At 51.1% G+C, this 12,105-nt stretch overlaps 1 protein-coding gene and 1 long non-coding RNA gene across 5 annotated transcripts in view; one reads left to right on the top strand and one right to left on the bottom strand.

Annotated features, from left to right (window-relative positions):
• ITSN1 (intersectin 1) overlaps positions 1 to 7,235 on the top strand; it is a 107,542-nt gene extending 100,307 nt beyond the window's left edge. For 2 of the 3 annotated variants that reach the window (XM_068179214.1, XM_068179201.1), the window contains 6 exons: positions 1,199 to 1,471; positions 1,935 to 2,056; positions 3,175 to 3,257; positions 3,357 to 3,440; positions 3,896 to 4,069; positions 5,074 to 7,235. In XM_068179214.1, the coding sequence (XP_068035315.1) occupies positions 1,199 to 1,471; positions 1,935 to 2,056; positions 3,175 to 3,257; positions 3,357 to 3,440; positions 3,896 to 4,069; positions 5,074 to 5,222 (885 nt within the window). In that variant the 3' untranslated portion in view covers positions 5,223 to 7,235. The remainder of the gene's footprint in view (positions 1 to 1,198; positions 1,472 to 1,934; positions 2,057 to 3,174; positions 3,258 to 3,356; positions 3,441 to 3,895; positions 4,070 to 5,073) is intronic. The other variant, XM_068179209.1, reaches the window with a different exon arrangement.
• A 1,333-nt stretch (positions 7,236 to 8,568) lies between these two features.
• On the bottom strand, positions 8,569 to 10,419 carry LOC137467710 (uncharacterized). 2 transcript variants are annotated; one of them, XR_010995607.1, is made up of 2 exons: positions 10,332 to 10,419; positions 8,569 to 8,702 (listed from the first exon to the last, which is right to left on the bottom strand). It is a non-coding gene; the product is annotated as an uncharacterized lncRNA (long non-coding RNA). The 2 variants fall into 2 exon arrangements; XR_010995606.1 differs by lacking the exon at positions 10,332 to 10,419 and adding an exon at positions 9,746 to 10,319.
• Between the last annotated feature and the right edge of the window lie 1,686 nt (positions 10,420 to 12,105).

Below are 12,105 nucleotides of genomic sequence, written 5' to 3'. Positions count from 1 at the left end.
GCAACCACCGCTTCCCAGTTTCCCAGTCCTTGGTGGAGCAGTGGTTATGGGGCTGCTGCATCCCGCTCCAAAGCTGTGCCTGACCACTACGGAGTGCTTTAAAAACCAAATATTTAGAAATATTTTCTGTGATAAAGCTTTGTGTACATTGGAAAGCTCAAGAATACTGATCAAGTCTCTGGAGACTTTACAGAGAGGACCCCTGCCTCCCATGCCATGTCATTTTTTATGGTTACGTGGCAAGTTTCTAGAAATACTCTGTTTGTATGTCCTGCAAAAGGAGGGAAGATATTCTGTTGGCCTTCCTGTTGGTGGTGGAGGTAACAGAGGCAGACAGATCACAACTTGATTTTCAAAGTATGCACCATTCTGGAAGGTAAAAAAATAATGAGCACCGGTTGGTTCATAAAGTAGAAAAATTGCATTTCACCTGAGGAAGTCTGACTGTTCTGGGAGAAGGACGGGTGTGACAATGTCAGCACATCCAGCTGCCTGCCAACAGGAAAGTGGCTGCTTTTCTCTTCTGTAGGTGGTGCCTGGCCCCAGAACAGCAGCTCCACACCCTGACAGAGCCTGTGGTGCTCGCTGCACCGTAACACCAGCAGCAGCCCCAGCCATGGCAGGGAACAGCCCAGCCTCTCCCTGTTTTCTGTCCAAGGGGTTTCCAGCCTGCCAAAGGAGCTCCTCCAGAGCCAGCTGCCCTGGGTGGGGAGAGCTGTGCCAAACCCTGGTGAAAATAAACCTGAAAATGGCGCTTCAGGCAAGGGCAAGACTCTGCTGATCCCTAACAAGGCCTGGCTGAGTCTGGGATTGCACCAGTCCCAGCGGTCAGCAGCTCTAACTCGGGGTATTGTGGCCATCCGGAGTCCTTTGGGGTGTTTTAAGGGGTGAAATTCAACCACAATTCAGAATGCAGCCCTTAAGGAAGCTCAGCCTGTGGAGAGGCCGTTGGCAGAGCTGCTGCTCATCCAGGACAGGTGCCCTGGCTCGGTCCCACCCCTGGAGGTGCATGTGCATGGCCAGGGGGTACAGATGCTTTTGGCTTCCCCCTGCCTGCCCAGCCCGTGCCCCTGTGACCTTCAGGGGACTCTCATGGGGCGCCTGTGACTTGCGCCGCTTGTCGTGCTCGAGGCATGGCTCGTCACCCCTGTGACACAGACTGGAACCAGGACTCAAAACTGTATTTGGTCTCTTGCAGGGCAGCCCCGATTGTTTCACTTTATACAGTGCGTTGTTGTTCTTCTTCTACTTTTCGCAGCAACTCGTTTTTAATTCAGTTACAAACTGCTTGGGACCACGCAAGTTCCTGCACAGTGGGAAGCTCTATAAAGCCAAGAGTAACAAGGAGCTGTATGGTTTTCTCTTCAACGACTTCCTCCTCCTCACTCAGATCATAAAACCTCTTGGCTCTTCCGGCACAGACAAGGTCTTCAGCCCCAAGTCCAACCTGCAATACAAAATGTACAAAACTGTAAGTGCTGCTCTGACGCGGGGATGGGGACAGGGCTCAGGAGCTCCATTCTGGGGGTGTGGGCAAGAGCCTTCCTAGAGAAGAGTTTGAAAGCTTTGGGGTTCAGGGGCTGATGGCAGGAAGGGTGGCTGTGTGCTCTAGTGAGAAAAGAAAAGATGCTTTTGAGGTTTTGCTTGAATAAAACTCTTCCATGAGGGCTCGTGTGTTTGAGGGAGCGGAGGGAGAGCGGCGTTCACTGCTCTCTGGGGGAGGAAACTCTGCTGTGCTTGGCTCTCTCCAGGAGTGTCCCCAGGCCATGCAGGCACCTCTGTCTTTGTCAGCTTTTAAATTTTTCTGCAGAAATACAGGAGGCAGAAGGGGGGAGATACTTGGGGCATGGAATAAACCTGCTGTGAGCTGATGTGTGTTGAATGCCCCCGTGCAGACTCTGCAGTACAACTCCAGCTCTGCTGATGTTTTACAGCCCATTTTCCTAAATGAGGTACTGGTAAAATTACCCACAGACCCTTCTGGAGATGAGCCCATCTTCCACATCTCCCACATTGACAGAGTCTACACACTTCGGGCCGAAAGCATTAACGAAAGGTAAGTGCCTTCATGGGCCTTCAAAAAGTCTGGTAAATGTAGGATGGGAATAGTTGTGATGGAAACTTGCAGAGCACTTCCAAGCTGGTTATTTTACAAGACTGGAAAATTCCTTATTGGGAATATGGTGATCTGAAAAAGAGGGAGAAATAATGACGTTTTCTGAATTCCAGCTAGGCCAGTGATGAAATGGCTGAGGGTGGATGTTGAGGCTGCATTTCACATTTTATGGTAACGTGAAGAAGGCAAGAGATGCAGTTCTATCTTCTGCTGTTACCTGGGGTAGTGGCAGGTGTCCCTGCCCATGGCAGGGAGTGGAGCTGGGTGAGCTTTAGGATGCCTCCCAACCCAAACCATGAATGTCCTGTGGAGCAGCATCTCTTCATTTGGGGTTCCAAAATTGATCCACAGCCTCCAGATTCTCCCATGTTTCCTTGACTCAGGCTCCCTTGTATGTCACAGCAGTGCTTCTAAGCCCTTGAGGTCACTTAGTAGCCCTTCTGCCACTCTTTTTCTCTGGCAACCTTTCCCCTCAGCCTCCTTCAGGCACAGGCTGGGCATGTTGGGGTGGGCTCAGTGACCCATGTGGGTCCCTTCCAATTCAGGATGTTCAGTGATTCCTCAGCATGAAATGGTTTCCCAGAAGGGCCCATTCACCACCCGTGGACTCCCCAGGTTATGCTTTTAAAGTCCTGAGAGTCAGAAGAATTGGGAAGGAAATTTCAGGGACCAATCTCAAGGACAGTGGCCACCTCAGCAGCAGCGGTGTCTTGTCCCTCCTGACTCCAAGAAATCAGTTTACTTCAGGAAAACAAGGGGCTGGATGAAAGCAAACCTGTTCTTTAGACCTTTTGTTTTCTCAGCAAGCATCTCCTGCTCGTGGCTCTCTTGAGCTTTCTCTGTGTGCTGGGGTTTGCTGCCTTGGGATGGTTACATTCTGCAGGTGCTGTGAATTCCAGAAGATCCCTTCCGGGCAGACAGCTGTGGGATGGCAGAGCCTGGGATGGGGCCAGAGCCTTGGCTGGGAAGGAGGGACAGCTTTAGTTTTGCCTGCTGTGCTCCAGCAGGGAAACGCAGAAATGGCATTTTGCAACTTTTTTTCTTCTTTCCTTCTGAAGGACTGCCTGGGTTCAGAAGATCAAAGCTGCCTCAGAACTTTACATAGAGACTGAAAAGAAGAAGAGGGAAAAGGCCTACTTAGGTACAGCATAGGATGTGGGGGTCTCATCTTCTGTGGAATAGTCCCTGGGCAGGAAAATCCATTGGTGACATTTCTCTCTGCTCTTCTGTTCCACCGCAGTTCGCTCTCAGAGAGCAACAGGCATCGGGAGGCTGATGGTGAATGTTGTTGAAGGCATTGAGCTAAAACCCTGCAGGTCCCATGGTGAGTGCCTTGGCTTTCTTTGCTCCATCCAGAGGACATTCCCGTTTGCCAGCCTAACTCTGCAGGGATCTGTCCCAGACAGGGTTTTGTTAGATGACATGGGTTTAATGAAGGTAAAATAGGCAGAGGTGACTTTGTGCAGCTGAGCCTGGTCCTGCAGTTGTCCTGCTCGAGGCTTTTGTTTCAGTCTGGCTTAGTTTCCACCACACAAGCCATAATGTCCTGAAGGGAAGAGTGGAGGGTGCTCAGCAGCCAGCAGAGCATTTATTCACTGTTACGTTAATTAATGTAGCCCATGACAGAAGCAGTGAAGCAGAGCCTGGGATGGGGCCAGAGGCCTGGTGTGTCCAAAGCCTTTCCCAGCTCAGCTGGCTGTTGGAGCAGAAGGAAGCTCAGGAGCAGGAGCACGCAGCTAAAAAAGCCCCGCTCGTTTCTGTTTGTTCCCATCTTCCCAGGAAAGAGCAACCCCTACTGCGAGGTGACCATGGGCTCTCAGTGCCACATCACCAAGACCATCCAGGACACCCTCAATCCCAAGTGGAATTCCAACTGCCAGTTCTTCATCAAGGACCTGGAGCAGGATGTGCTGTGCATCACGGTGTTCGAGCGGGACCAGTTCTCCCCGGATGGTGCGTACGGGGCTGCCCCCGCCAGGGGCATTTGCAAAGCTCTTTTTTGAGGAGGAGCATTCCTGCTGAGGGAAATCAGAGGGAACGGGCTGGGCTGGGAGATGATCTTTAAAGATACCCCAGATCTGACCTTCTTTGCCTATTTAGGAGTCAACCTCGCTCCACCCAGTATCAGCACAAAAAGGCTGAAGCTCCCCCTGGGTTTTGAGAGTTCCTTTTCTTGTGCAGTTGACAACAACTAAAATGCGAGTTGTAATTCTGCTAAGACTACAGAAAGTTCTGGATGCTGCTTGCACACAGATGGGGTCAGGCAGGAGGAAGAGGAATGTCTTTGAGCTCCAGTAACAGTAGCAAAAATGAGCCCAGGATTCCAAACCCAATAGAGTCATGGAACAGTTTGGCTTGGAAAGGACCTTAGAGATTATCCAGTTCCAACCCCTTCCATGGGCAGGGACACGTTCCTCTATCCCACGTTGCTCCAAGCCCCATCCAGAGTGGCCTTCAACACTTCCAGGGGTGGGGTTTCCACAGCCTCTCTCATTCTTACTTCATGAGCCGGGATGAACTTGTGGAGGATCACAGGGTGTGTTTTGGAGTCACAGTCTCTCGGGCAGTGTTTGGATAGGACTGGTACTGGCTCACTGACCTCGTTGCTGGGCTGATGACCTGCTTGGCTCTGTCATCTCCAGCAGGTTCACTCTCAGGTTTAACTGAGAACTTTGGCCTTCTGCTAACATGTCATAAAATCAAGAAGCGAGGCAGCTGTGAATTCCGTAGTGGGTTTTTCCACTCATGGGCCCATTTAGTTTTAATGCTGCTACTGTTTAACATGGTCTGGCTAAATGCCCTTCTTTGCAGTTTGGCAGCCTTTGGCCCTCTTCAAGTGCACAACTAGAGCTGGACCGAGGGCTCATTTTCTCTTGTGTTGTGTGTGGGTGGAAGTTCAGGTCCTTCTGCAGGCTCTGGTTTCCCTTTCCTGAGCACGCTGTGTTTCTGCATTCCAGACTTTTTGGGCAGGACAGAGATCCGTGTGGCAGACATCAAGAAGGATCAGGGTTCCAAGGGACCAGTTACAAAGTGTCTCCTTCTGCACGAAGTCCCCACGGGAGAGATCGTGGTGCGCCTGGACCTGCAGCTGTTTGATGAGCCTTAGGAGAGAGGGGCCAGTGTCAGAATTCAGCCAGAGTTCACTGCAGGAGGTGCCTGCAGAAGCTGTCACCGAGTCCTTGCTGGTGTGGCGTGAAACTACTGCTCGCCCTTCACACGTCAGAGGGTTATCAAAGCAAACAGGAGCAGCTTTGTGCCTTGATAATTCTCACTGAACACATGAATCCCAATTTAGTGAGGAGATCTCCCTCAATCTCCCTGTGTGGAACTTGGCGTTGGTTTCCTGGGCTGGTGAAACAACCCTGTTGTTCCCTGTGCCGCAGTGGGGATGGCTGGCAAAACACATGGGTGGCTGTGCTTGCTCCAGCTGCCCTGCTCTTCAATTCCCGTGGAGGAGGCGGTGTGGGTGTGTTTGGAGGCTTTCTGAAGGTTTCCCCTTCAGGGGTTCTGTGCCTATTGCCTAGCAGAGTGGTGTGTAAATGTGAGTGAATGGAAGGAACAGTTTTGCAGCAAGAAGATCTTTGAAGATCTTCATGATGGTACTGAAAAGACTTAGAAAATAAATAGTCTATATCTATAAACAGAGAAGATTCTATTAACATACCACTTCATGACTCGTGTCGCCCCTGAAAATAAAAGCTGTCCAGGCCTTCTGCACAGAGATGAATTGCACTCCAGGAGAGTCCAGCCCTCGGTCCCTTTGGAAGTTGCTGTCCCCAGGGGACTGTAAGTGCTGGGGCAGGAAGCCAAGGGTGAGGCACAGAGCCCTGCTGGGTGTCGTGTGTACCTCCTGGGTACTCCTTCACTGCTGCTGCTCCCAGGCTGGGCGTCGCCTGCAGTGGGGAAGAAGAAGAAACAGTCGTGGCTCCAGCTGAGGAAGCGAAGTTCCAGCCTGCAGGGCCTGGTGTGCACAGCAGTGTGAGGTGCCCAGGTGGTGGAGCTGAGCCGTGCTCACCTGTGTGCAGCCAGGACACGGGGCCTCGGGGCAGCCCCGGGGGCTCGGCGGCTGCTGGATGTCACCAGAGAGCTCGGGGCGGTGCTGCCGAGTGGGGAACCCAGAGCCTTCGGGGCAATGCCAGGGCCCTCCATCCGTTTCACTCCATGGATAACAACGTCCCGGCCCACGTCCCCGTTTGGCAAAGCTCCCGGCTCCAGGTGGGCACCGACGTCTGCTTTCCCTCAGGCACACGTGTGAGTGCCCTGCTGAGTCTGGACTCGGGGGACAAAAGATCCCTGAGAGTCAAATTCCTCTTTGTTCTGCTTGGATTCCTTTTGTTCATGCCCTGCCACGCATCCACTGGTATTTTTGTAAGGACTTCATTCCGGATGGGAGGTGCCAGCCCGTGTCATTCGCATGTGAACGTTCTCGTGGAGCTGTTGTTAGGTTTTGGTGTTCCTTGCATGTCCTTTCAGTACTGGTTCCCACCTCTCCTGTGTCGGCGGTGTTCTCTAGCACTCCAAGTCTTATTGGTTTCCATTAGGAAATTAGGATATATCCATAACAGGTAGGTAGATCAGTATGGTAATAAGTGTAAACTGTGCTGGGAAGTGTCTGTGTATTATAATTTCCTAAAAGACCACTGTAATGTTTCAAGCAATGGGAAGGGAAAAAATGTATGTTGGAGGGACAACAAAGTTTACATTTCATACTTTTCAGAATCGCTTTATTATTTATTTATTGAAGATAGTGTAGAATTTTGTATCAGAAATGACAGACATACTTATGTATTTTTTGAAACAAAACAGAGATACACACTTTAGTTAGAAACTTTCAACTGACCACATTTTAGAGGGAGTGTGACTTCCTAGGCATGCATTTGTTTACCACTAACTGGCTGAAAACACGATTAAGAGAACTTTAAGTTTCTATTTTTCAATGTTGTTAAGAAAATTGTTTCAATTAAAATATGTAAATAGTACTAAACCCATGCTTTCCTAATTCCATATCAATACATTTTATTAAATATAACGTATATGAAAATACACATTGTTGTGGTAGGATAAAAAAAGTGATAAAATCTATTACTGGAGTACCATTAAATGTCATTGTCTAACCTTTTATTGCTGTCCTAATTTTACTCAGTGCTGCCAACAGGGTGAACATTCATTTCAGTGTTTCACAAGTAGCATCACTTTGTTTGTTAATAGTGTCATTTCACCAGCATCAACTACAGTGACAGCTGAACTGGCCAACAGGACAAAAAAAAAAATCTCGTGGCTGGAATGCAGGAACCTTGGGCAGGGTTTTGGAGGGAGCCCCAGGGAGCTGCACCTGCCTGAGGCTCATTTGGTGCTGGAAGTGGGGGACCCTTCACTCAGGGGCCCCTCTCAGATTGCAGCCCATGGCATGGACATCAGAAAGTCCCGGAATGGTTGGGATTGGACGGGACCTTAAAGCCCATCCAGTGTCACCCCCTGCCATGGGCAGGGACACCTTTCGCTGTCCCAGGCTGCTCCAAGCCCCATCCAACCTTGCCACTGCCAGGGAAGTGCTGTAGCAGCCTGTAGGACTGCCCTGGTTTGGGGAACTGAGACAGAAGGAGCCCCTTCCCAGCCCCATCGCTTGGGATGTCCCGTCCTCCTGGGTGCACAGCACTGCTGAACTCCCGCCAGTGCCAGCAGGGTTTGCTCAAACACTGATGAGGAAAGGCTGGGGTTGGGCTCACGGGTATCCAGTGAATCCCCCATAATCAGTCCCGTGCTAAAGGGGAAGCTCATCCTGTCCCTGTGCATGGGGGACAGGCTGTGTCCATGCCCTGGTGACAGCGTCACTGCCCTTGGAGCTCGGTGGCACACAGCACTGCCAGCTTCCCAGACAGAAATGTGCTTCCTGGAGTCCCAGAATCCCCAAATCCCCGGGGCTGGAACAGCCCTCCCAGCCCACTGAGTCCCAGCTGTGCCCCATGCCCACCTTGTCCCCAGCCCAGAGCTCTGAGTGCCACCTCCAGGGGACACCTGCAGGGATGGGCACTCCAAAGCTCCCTGGGCAGCCCCTGCCAAGGCCTGAGCACTTGGAAATCCTGTAAAATAAAACTATCCCCAGGCTGGCATTGGCTCAGAAATGCTGAGAGCCTGCCCGGGGCAGAGCTGATGAGAGCTGGGCTGTAAAACCAGGAGAGGCTGCTCAGAGCTGGGGAAGGGACTTGGGCACCTGGGAGCCAGAGCCCAGCTCTGAGCTGACACTGAGCCAAAGAGCTGAGTGACTGCAGCAGGTTTTTTTCTAGATGCACTTAATTACTCAGTATTATCTCAATGTGAGTTTTTATGAGGGCACTTTTTCAATGCTCATTTTACAATTTTTTTACCCTTTAAAAACAATTCAGTCACTTTTTGTTACGTGTGAGGAGGATTAGGGTGGGAAACGTGGGTAATGGAGTTTTTTCTAACATATATTCTCAAAACTGAGATGTGACAAGTCCAAACTCTGACTCCAACAGCAGTGCCTGGTTCCAGACTGCTCTGCTTGTCACGGTGAAATCTCAGTTCATTCAAATCCAGCAGTCAAAGCCCTTGGAACAGGGAGGAGCTGGGAATCAGGAGGAATTACTTTGAGGGCTTGCTCTGTGCGTACATTCCACATCTTCCCTTGCTTTGTTCAGCCTCTCCACTCCTGTCCTACATGCACATTGCTGAAGCCAGAGTTCAGTACATGCTTATAGATATATATGTGATTGTTGTACATAGAGTATAAAAATACAGCTCTGTTGTCATTGTCAAATACCAAGTAAATCTCACAGAAAAGCATTTAAAGGCACCTGGTTTTGTTTGTTCATTTAAATATTTTAAAAGAGGGAGTGTCCTCAGGAAATTATTTTTCTGTATGTAGGAGGATGTATTTAGGATCTCATTAAAAAAAATAAAGAACTGCAGTAAGAGTCTGTTAAATGGCCCTAATTACTTGATAGAGTTGTCAAAGGCTCTGCTGTGACCGTGGGTCAATTCCTTGGCTGCCTGTAAAGCTGCCAAAGTGTCACTGTCCCTGGATTTAGGGGCCAGTTCTGGGATCTGACAGTGCTGTGCAAGCCAAGGGAACTGGGGCTTCCTCCAAGCCCCCGTCAGCCCCTGGGTCCAGCTCCTGCCCCTGCCCTGAGCACAGGAGAGGGGGAGAAAGAAGAAACAGGGACAGAGCTGCAAGACCAGAGCTTGGTGAGCAGCAGGAGCTCTGCCTTCCCTCCATCCCCCAGAAGCGGCTGGGTGTCTGAAGGGTGATGGATGGGAAGGGAAATCCATCCCAGTTCCAGGAGCTGCTCCATGGAAAGAGAACTGTGGTGTGACACAGGAGGAAGAGAGGGTTGGGTGTGGGACCATGGTGCTGGTCCAAGGGCCTGGCCCTGTCTCCAACCCTGCTCTTCAGGGAATCACAGGATGCTTTGGGGGGGTCCTTAAAGCCCACCCAGTGCCACCCCTGCCATGGGGACACCTCCCACTGTGCCAGGCTGCTCCAGCCCCAGTGTCCAGCCTGGCCTTGGGCACTGCCAGGGATCCAGGGGCAGCCCCAGCTGCTCTGGGCACCCTGTGCCAGGGCCTGCCCACCCTCTGAGAGGTGCTGCTCCCTCTTCCCCATCTCACCCTGGCTTTTTAGCGCACATTTTGCTTTTTGCCAAACAAATGGTATGGATTAATTCCCTTTTTCGTTTTTAAGTAAACCAGAGAAAAATTCTACTGTCTGTAGATTTTGTATGATCCAAAAAATTATGAAGGCATTATAAAAAATTATCTGGCAATAGAAGATAAAGTTACCCTTTCTTTCAAGAAAATGCAATTAATTTGTATTGTTCATTTACAGCATATTTAACTTTCCTCACTAAAATATCTGTTCTGTGAAGATGACTCCTTTTGTTTTTTATGGCATTTGTAATAGGTATGCATCAGGCAGTACTGTTTCTCATAATGCAATTTTAACTTACTTCAGGTGCTGTGAATGTCTTGTTTCCTCAGTCGCTCCTGGTTAAACAATTCCATTTACAGACAAAGTATAACTGAACAAGAGTCCTTAAACTGTGCCCCTCTGTGTGAGGCCTGGTGCTGTTCCCAGCTGTGGTGGCACAGCTGGTGTGGGGCTGTGCAATGTCAGACACAGCTGAGACCGGCCTTGAGCAAGTGAATGATGCAAGAATAAACGCAAATGATGCAAGAATAACTTTTTAAAGTTTACCTGGGCGCTGTCACATTTCTGAGAAGTGCTGCAGAAGAGGAAGATGGAGTCAGGAAATCTGCAGACGAGTCGCTCTTCCCTCAAGCTCCAATCTCTGCTCTGGGACAGGGACAGCACCAGGGAGCGGCTGGAGCTGGCCCAGGAGGGTTTAGGTTGGATTTTAGGGAAAGGTTCTTCCCCAGAGGGGGCTGGCACTGCCCAGGCTCCCCAGGGAATGGGCACGACCCCGAGGCTGCCAGAGCTCCAGAAGCCTTTGGACAGCGCTGCCAGGGATGCCCAGGCTGGGGTGGTGGGGGTCTGGACAGGGCAGAGCTGGCACTGGGGGATCCCTGGGGGTGCCTTCAGCTCAGGATATTCCATGATTCCATGACTATTTGCGCTGCCAGCACCTGCCTTGCTCTCCAGGCACAGACAAGCACAATTGGAAAAAACAGCATTTTTTATTAACGTGTTGTGATCACCCACCCATAAGGGGAAGGAAGCACCCAACAATCATAAATGCTGAGAGACAAAAGCAACAATAAAAGCTGGAACATCTGCAAAATAATAAAAACCTTGTGTTAAATACTTACGATTTTTTTAATCAATGTATTAATATTTTGTTAATTTGACTTATTACTACACAACTGCTACATTGATCCCGACCTACAATAAAAACACGTGGAAGTGAGTTTGGCATAAAGGGAAAGGGTGAGGGGGCAGAGAGAAAGGGAAAGATGAATTTAAATGGGACGACAGACAGAAAGACAAGGAAAGAAAGGGGAAAGAGATCATTACTCCTGGCTCCAGCATGGTTCCGGCTGATGGGACATCAGTCCTGGTCCCAGTGTTGACCCAGCTGATGTGATGTCACTCCTGGTTCCAGCAGTGATCCAGAAGAGGGGACATCACTCCTAGTTCCAGCAATGATCCAGCTGTTGGGATGTCCAGGGTCAGGGGCTTGGTGGGAGTACCCTTTTATGGACTGGGTTCCCCACCCTGAAATGGGTTTCATACCTCTATGCAAATTGGGTCTCTTGTACAGTCTGTTCTTTCAGACCCTCTGGAAAAGGGTCGGCAGCTTTGGGGGACCTTGGTGCTCTTGGTCCATGGCCACCCCTTGGCCCGAGTCCTGCGCTTGCAGTGCTCGGTTGTGCTGGTCTCCAGGAGCCACAACCCGGACGTTTGTCCCACCCAGGTGCTGCCCTGCCTCCACCTCCAGGCCCGGCTTGGTGCAGGTGTGGGCACTACTCCTCCGGCTGTGCCGCCAGGCAGGGGCACCAGAACAGCCCCAACACCAGAGAGGGACACCAGAACGGGCCCTGCACCAGAGAGGGACACCAGAACAGCCCCAACACCAGAGAGGGACACCAGAACGGGCCCTGCACCAGAGAGGGACACCGGAACGGCCCCAACACCAGAGAGGGACACCGGAACGGCCACCGCACCAGAGAGGGACACCGGAACGGCCCCAACACCAGAGAGGGACACCGGAACGGCCACCGCACCAGAGAGGGACACCGGAACGGCCCCAACACCAGAGAGGGACACCGGAACGGCCACCGCACCAGAGAGGGACACCGGAACGGCCCCAACACCAGAGAGGGACACCATAACAGCCCCAACAACAGAGAGGGACACCGGAACGGCCACCGCACCAGAGAGGGACACCATAACAGCCCCAACAACAGAGAGGGACACCGGAACGGCCACCGCACCAGAGAGGGACACCATAACAGCCCCAACAACAGAGAGGGACACCGGAACGGCCCCAACACCAGAGAGGGACACCGGA

Source organism: Anomalospiza imberbis, chromosome 2, assembly GCF_031753505.1.
Source record: "Anomalospiza imberbis isolate Cuckoo-Finch-1a 21T00152 chromosome 2, ASM3175350v1, whole genome shotgun sequence".
In the NCBI taxonomy this organism is placed as follows: domain Eukaryota; kingdom Metazoa; phylum Chordata; class Aves; order Passeriformes; family Viduidae; genus Anomalospiza; species Anomalospiza imberbis.
Note: the sequence above shows the minus strand (reverse complement) of the source record. Positions and strands in the feature narration are given on the sequence as shown.